Source organism: Nicotiana sylvestris, chromosome 10, assembly GCF_000393655.2.
Source record: "Nicotiana sylvestris chromosome 10, ASM39365v2, whole genome shotgun sequence".
NCBI classification, from domain to species: Eukaryota; Viridiplantae; Streptophyta; class Magnoliopsida; order Solanales; family Solanaceae; genus Nicotiana; species Nicotiana sylvestris.
Genome location: NC_091066.1, coordinates 117,295,013 through 117,303,349, shown reverse-complemented (window position 1 = coordinate 117,303,349; position 8,337 = coordinate 117,295,013). Strand labels below are relative to the sequence as shown.

General features: G+C 41.0%; 1 protein-coding gene across 1 annotated transcript; it reads left to right on the top strand.

Annotated features, from left to right (window-relative positions):
* Window positions 1-862: 862 nt before the first annotated feature.
* Window positions 863-2,311, top strand: LOC138879853 (uncharacterized). The gene is made up of 3 exons (XM_070159492.1): window positions 863-1,294; window positions 1,487-1,878; window positions 2,032-2,311. Exons 1-3 carry the CDS (start codon window positions 863-865, stop codon window positions 2,309-2,311), a joined length of 1,104 nt encoding a protein of 367 aa, XP_070015593.1.
* Window positions 2,312-8,337: the final 6,026 nt, after the last annotated feature.

Below are 8,337 nucleotides of genomic sequence, written 5' to 3'. Positions count from 1 at the left end.
AGCATTAACTCCAATCCTTTGTAGATTGCTTCGTGGGTTATCATCAGATTTGGATGGATGAAGAAGACGTAGAAAAAACAACTTTCATTACACCATGGAGAGTGTACTGCTACGAAATGATGCCATTCGGTCTAAAGAATGTTCGGCCCACCTATATAAAGGCCATGATAACCATCTTCCATGATATGATACACAAGGAAATACAGGTATATGTTAACGACGTCATCATCAAATCCAAGAGAGCCACAGATCACATAGCAGATTTGAGGAAGTTCTTTGACAGGCTACGAAAGTACAATTTAAATCTGAACCTTGCAAAATGTGCATTCGGGGTTCCTGCTAGAAAATTATTGGGATTCATTGTTAGCCGTCGAGGAGTCGAGTTGGACCCGTCAAAGGTTATAGCTATCCAATGGTTACCATCACCGAAGAACAAGAAGGACATGATGAGTTTCTTGGGATGCCTCAATTACATCAGCTGCTTCATAGCACTGTCCACAGTAATATGTGAACCCATCTTCAAAATGTTAATGAAGGATGCTAAAACCAGTTGGACTGAAGATTATCAAAAGGCTTTTGACAAAATTAAGGAATACTTGTCCACGCCACCAGACCTAGACCCGCCAGAACTTGGGAGACCTTTTCTACTTTATTTGTCCATACTAGATGGGCTTTCGGCTATGCTTTGGGACAACATGACAAGACAAGAAGAAAGGAGAAAGCCATATATTACTTGAGTAAGAAGTTCACACCTTATGAAGGACGGTACTCTCTACTAGAATGCACTTGCTATGCTTTGACATGGACAGCTCATAAATTGAGACATTACTTCTGTGCCTATACCACATACTTCATATCAAGTATGGATCCTCTAAAGTACATATTTCAGAAGCCTATGCCTACCGGAAAGTTGGCCAAATGGCAAATATTGTTGAGTGAGTTCAACATCATCTATGTAACTAAGAAGTCAGTCAAAGGACAAGTGTTGGCAGACCATCTTGCTGAAAATCCTGTAGGAGAAGAATATGAACCACTAAGAACATATTTTCCTAACGAAGAAGTGTCATTCATGGGAGAGGACATTGCTGAAGCCTACAACGGTTGGAGAATGTTTTTCTACAGAGCTGCAAACTTCAAAGGAGTGGGTGTTGGAGCGGTCTTGGTGTCAGAGATAGGTCAACACTATCCGGTATCCGTAAAGTTTAGGTTTCCATGCACCAACAATATGGCAGAATATGAGTCTTCCATCATAGGACTCAATTTGGCCATCGACATGAATATACAAGAGTTGTTGGTAATTGGCGATTCAGATCTTATAGTACATCAAGTTTAAGGAGAATCGGCTACGAAAAATACTAAGATACTAAAATACCTATACCATGTGCAAGAACTGATAAAGAGGTTTACAAAAATAGAATTCAAACATGTTCCGAGAATCCAGAACGAGTTCGCAGACGCACTGGCTACTCTGTCTTCCATAATACAGCATGCGGACAAGAATTTCATCGATCCCATCCTAGTTTGGATCCATAGTCAGCCAGCTTATTGTGCTCATATTGAAGAAGAAATGGACGGAAATCCATGGTTCCACGACATCAAGGAATATTTGGCAAAAGGACACTACCTAGAGCAGGCAAACAATACTCAGAAGCACGCACTGCGTAGACTGTCCAATAATTTCTTCCAAAGTGGAGGAATTTTGTATAGGAGAACACCTGATCTAGGACTATTAAGGTGTGTTGACGCTAAAGAAGCTTCCAAATTGCTCGAGGAAATACATGTTGGGACTTGTGGTCCACATATGAATGGTTTTGTTCTAGACAAGACGATACTTAGAGCTGAATATTTTTCAATGACTATGGAAACAGAATGCACCCGGTATGTCCAAAAATGCCACCAATTCCAGATACATGCAGATATGATATGAGTGCCACCGAACGAACTCAATGCAACAAGTGCACCTTGGCCTTTTGCTGCCTGGGGAATGGATGTCATTGGTCCAATCGAACCCACTGCTTCAAACGGGAACAGGTTCATTTTAGTTGCCATCGATTACTTCACAAAATGGGTAGATCTTGCATCTTACAAAGCTGTAACCAAGAAAGTCATCGCAAATTTTGTCAGGGATCGTATTGTTTGTCTTTTTGGGGTTTCTGAGTCCATCATCACTGATAATGCTGCCAATCTCAATAGTTATCTGATGAAAGCCATATGTGAAACTTTCAAAATCAAGCACAAAAACTCCATAGCATACAGCCTCAAAAGAACGGAACCGTGGAAGCTGCCAACAAGAACATCAAAAAGATACTAAGGAAAATGGTAGAAAATCACAAGCAATGGCACGAGAAGTTACCATTTGCCTTTTTGGGATACCATACCACAATCCGCACATCAATTGGGGCAACTCCCTATTTGTTGGTTTACCGTACCGAAGCTGTCATTCCTACCGAGATAGAAATTCCTTCTTTAAGGATCATACAAAAAGCCGAACTCAGTGATGCAGAATGGATAAGGAGCGGCAATAAGCAATTAGCCCTCTGGAAAAAGGACGAATGTCGTGTGTCATGGTTAGCTTTATCAGAACAAAATGTCCAGAGCTTTCAACAAAAGGGTCAAACCAAGACAATTCTCATAGGGGTAGCTGGTGCTGAAGCGAATCTTCCTGCATCAAGATGAAGCCAAAGGAAAGTTTTCACCCAATTGGCAAAGGCCCTGCATGGTTCACAAGGTACTAATAGGAGGAGCACTCATACTTGCAGAAATGGATGGAGAAGTTTGGCCAAAACCTATCAATTCAGACGCAGTCAAAAGATACTATTTTTAGATTGTTTACATTTCTTAATCTGATGTAACTGAACTATGCTTGACCTGATTCCCATTTAAGAGGGGATACGTAGGCAGCCCTGTGGGTTCGGTCACATCTTAATAAAAGCTTCATTTCCCAAAATCAGAAACTGGGGCAGAATTTTGAGGAGGACCCTCAAAATTTTGGAGCAAGTCCAGACGACATCATCATGTGTAAGATAGTCAGAAAATCGATAAAGTAACTGGGGCAGAATTTTGATAAGGATTCTCAAAATTCCGGAGCAGATCAAACAAACTTCATTACATGCAGAACGGCCAAAGGATCGCTTACTAAACTGGGGCAGAATTTTGAGGAGGACCCTCAAAATTCTAACGCAAAGAAAGCCGCAATGTCTCTAAAAGTGTCGCAGTCATTAGTTCATCTAATTTACTTGATATTATATACCACTATGTTTTCTAAAATAACTCTTTTTCATCAAATAAGTGCATATTTTTTGAAAACTCTATTTCTATGGCAGCCAGGTGTTACTCAGGGCAACTCAAACAGGATTTCCAGAGCAAATCAAAGCAAAACAAGCAGACAAAGCCATGAACCAACTTGCAAAACTCACGATTTTTCTTTGGATGCTGGAACGAGGAATAACCACAAGTACATGCGCCTTAAAATCATTACCTTTATAATAACCAGACCGCCAAGCGCAAATATATCTCCAACTAAGAAATATTCTGCTCCTATTTGCTATCTGCCTTTCCTTGCATGAGACTAAGCATTGTCTCCCCTTTCTCGCATGAGACTAATACCTCCCTATTTGCATAAGGCTAAGTGTTGCCTTCTATTTTCATGCGACTAAGCCCTGTCTCAAATCTTGCATGAGGCTAAGCCTTGCATCCCTATTTGCATAAGGCTAGGCATTCCCTTCTATTTGCATAAGACTAAGCCCTGTCTCAAATCTTGCATGAGGCTAAGGCCTGCCTCTCTATTTGCACAAGGCTAAGCATTGCCTTTTATTTGCATGAGACTAAGCCATGTCTCAAATCTTGGATAAGGCTAAGCATTGCCTTCTCTTTGCATGAGACTAAGCCCTGTCTCAAATCTTGCATGAGGCTAAGCCATGCCTCCCTATTTGCATAAGGATAAGCATTGCCTTCTCTTTGCACGAGACTAATCCATGTCTCAAATCTTTCCTGAGGCTAAGCCCTGCCCCCATTATTTGCATAAGGCTAAGCATTGCCTTCTCTTTGCACGAGACTAAGCCCTATCTCAAATCTTGCATAAGGCTAAGCCCTATCTCAAATCTTGCATAAGGCTAAGCCCTACCTTACCCTATTTGCATGTGGCTAAGCTCTGCCTCCAGTATTGCATAAGGCAAAACATTGCCTTCCTCTGCATGGGGCTAAGCCTTGCCCTCATTACATGCATAGGGCTAAGCACTGCCCTCATTGTTTACCTCGGGATAAGCACTACTCTAATCACTTGCACAAGTCTAAGCATTGCCTTCATCATTGCATAAGGCTAAGCACTACATTTCTCTCATGAGGCTAAGCATTGCCTCTCCATCTGCATAAGGCTAAGCTCTGCCTTTCCTTGTCTAATAACTGAACATTATCATATCTCAGACCTAGCACTACCGAAGCTAAGCTTTATCTCGATCCTATACAAGACTAAGCTCTATCTTGTTTTACTCATATGCATCACCATGTCTCTGTCCGAAGGCATCATCCTCATAGCCTGAAGAAACCATGTCATGGCCTGAGGATCTCTCAATATCGTACATCATTATTCAAAGGCGTCATGGTTCGGAAGCACCATTATCATGGCCCGAGAACATCATTTCATAGCTAGTGAATCCCTTATCTCATGATTCATAGCCCGGGACGTCATGGTCTAAGGACGTCATCCTCACTGTCCAAAGACAACCCTCATGGTCCAAAGGAAATTTGCATCATGTTTAAATTCTCGTAATAGCCCATATATATTTTCACGCATCGTGTCTTAAGTTTTGCAGGTAATTCAGAAGTGAACCGTTCTTTAAACAGGAGCAACCTTCGCTCCGGTTTTCGCTCATACCATTCACACCCTGCCACTATTTCAAACGTAACCGCCTCTCATCAATTACTCACCTTTACTCTATGACTATTCAGATATCTGCCCTGTGATACATCCGTTACACTTCAGATTCACATTCATAACTCCGCATAAATCCATCTGACACTATCCTTCCTAAAAGAACCCTTTCCAAAGCATACGACTATTCCTATAACAATTCCATCGATTTCATTCACCATTAGGTTCAGAACTACACACAGCCTGATTCCTGTAAAACCAAGGATATGTAGGCAACTCAAAGACCAGGGTGCGGCCTATATTTTCCAAATTACCCCATTCGGTCAACAAACATTAATCATTTCTTTACTCGACAACCCCTTCATCCTTATCGGGTAAAGAGGAACAGCTTTTGTACCCAATTTTTCTCTCATATCTCTCAAATACGCATATACCTTTAATATAGTGCATCAGCATCACCAAGTATTTTTTCCATAATTTTCTATAATTTTTAAAGGCTTTTAATCAATTTATTCCTGTATTTTTATATAAATAATTATTAATTGCATTACAAATAATTTTATAATGATTTATTATTTAACTTTTTATTATTTTATATTCATATTAAGCTTTAAATATTTTATATATAGTTATTTTGCATCCTTAGGCCAAAATTGCATATTTTGCAATAATAGCCCATATATATGCATAATTACATTATTTACACAAAAAATGAATTTTTATATTTTTATAATTTTAAGTAATTATTTTAAATTATGTTCATGCACAAGTGATGTTTTTGTTATTTATTAATTATTTTTTATAAACTATTTACTGATTTAATTGAGTATTTAAAATCTAGCCCTTTTCTTAATTAATTTCGGACCTATACACTACCCATTACCCCAGCTCAAAACATCAGCCCAATACCCAAATACCCATTAACCCAAACCCATACTCCTTTATAAACCCGACCCAATTTTCTTTTTAAAATCACAGTCGTTGATCTCTGAAGATCAACGGCTCACAACATCCCAACCCCTTTTAATTACATCCTACCCTGTCTAACCCTAACCCTATTTCACCCACTCCGCCGCCCTCAAACTCTCGCATCTCTCCTCCCTTTCTTTTCTAAAACCCTAGCGACTGACTCCCATCTCCCCTCTGATTCTAACCCCATAAATGGAATCAACCTGTGATTCATTACCTTATTTGGTCCTATTTCCTTACTGGCTACCCGTTTTTTGGTGTTACATAATAGCTTGCCTAAAATGGCAAGCAAATCTGGAGAGATTCGAACCAAATCTTGTTCAAAATCTCTAACCTGTTGATTATTTCCATCTGTGTTCACTCTAACCTCTGTAAGTACGAATATTTTCATATATCTCTTGAATTCTTACTTAACCCTAAGGTTAGGGTTTTCAGATCTTTCCGATTCGAACCCAAAACTGGTTTTAACCTTATTATTTTATGTTATTCCGTATAAATCTGCTTTTTTTGTTAAAGGTATAGATTCAAAGAAATTTGTGCAAAAGTCGTTCCTGCAAGAAGCGGCCCCAAAACCCATTCCAAAGAAGTTTAGAATGCCCAAGCTTCCGAAGTACAACGGAACCTCAGACCCCAATGAGCACGTTACTTCTTACAGTTATGCAGTGAAGGGCAACGACCTAAAGGACGACGAGATTGAGTCCGTCTTACTGAAGAAGTTCGGAGAAACGCTTTCTAAAGGGGCAATGATGTGGTATCACAACCTGGCCCCAAACTCGATAGATGCATTTGCCATGCTGGTAGATTCTTTCATAAAGGAACATGTTGGTGCCATCAAAATAGCAACAAGGAAATTCGACATCTTCAAGATCAAACATAGGGAGAATAAGATGTTGGGAGAGTTCATATCTCGCTTTCAAATGGAGCGAATGGAACTACTGCCAGTCTTCGATGATTGGGCAGTGCATGCCTTCACTCAAGGTTTGAATGAACGAAGCTCGGTGGCCTCGAAATAGCTGAAATAGAATCTGGTTGAATACCCATTGTGACATGGTCGGATGTTCACAACCAATATCAATCGAAGATCAGGGTCGAGGACAACCAATTAGGAGCCCCCTCAGGCTTGGTATACCCAAGCAAGCTTCTAGTGAAGGAACTGAAGCCAAACAAAAAAAGGTACCAGCCATACACTGAAGATAGGAAAAACGCCCCAAGGCGTAACATACCCCAGAATGATAGAAGAACGGACCGAGGGAAGAATGCTCAGGGACTTGTCAACAGAGCTGGGTTTGATAGGCACACAGGACCGATGGAGGCATCCTGCTTTTCAGAATATAACTTTAACGTCTATATTTCAGATATCGTGTTCACCATCAGTAAAATCAGAGACACCAGGTGGCCAAGGCCTATACAATCAGATCCTTCACAACGGAACCACAACTTAGTGTGTGAATTTCACAACATACATAGCCAGAGGACCGAAGATTGTCGGCAACCCCGGGAAGAGGTAGCTCGATTACTCAGCAAAGGTCACCTCCGAGAATTCCTCAGTGACTGAGCCAAAAATTAGTTCCGGGAAAGAGAGGCGACCAAGAAGAATGAAGCAGATGAGCCGCAACATGTTATCCACATGATCAAGGGAGGGGTCGACATCCCACAAGAACCCACTATCAGAAGAACGAAAATATCCATCACCAGAGAAAAGCGAACTAGAGGTTACATACCCGAGGACGCCCTCACATTCAGCGATAAGGACATCGAGACCTTGTCTCAGCCTCACATTGACGCACTGGTAATTTCTTTCCTTGTGAATACATTTCAAATTAAATGTGTACTTGTAGATCCAGGTAGCTCGGCCAATATCATCAGGTCAAGGGTCGTGGAGCAGCTCGGACTGCTCGTCAAGATCTTGCCCACCTCTCGAGTCCTTAACGGATTCAATATGGCAAGCGAGACAACCAAAAGGGAGATCACCCTCCCGGTCAACGTAGTCGGCACTATCCAAAATACCAAATTCCACGTCATCGAAGGAGACATGAGGTACAACGCTTTGCTTGGAAGGCCATGGATACACTGCATGAGAGCAGTACCATCAACCCTTCATCAAATGATGAAGTTTCCGACAAAGGACAGAATAAAAACCGTGTATAGGGAACAACGTGCAGCAAGGGAAATGTTCACAACGCACGATGTGGTGCCGGCACTGATGCCATCAAAGCCGAAGAAGATGCAGGACAAACAAACAGTGAAATAGCAATCATAAGACACGTTCTCAGCTATACCTAAATGACTAAATAAAGCACCGTACCGTGTCCTCAAAACAAACATTAAAGGCCTACAGAGGCTCAAAGCGCCATCGCCACTAAGGTATTACCATATCCCTTTTAATTTACACTTCACACTAACCTTTATGCAGTTGTCCGACTGAGACAGTCGAAGCGTTAATCCAGCTCGAAGACTTTAAAGGTTTCAAAGCATACGTTGCACTCTTTTCCTTCGAT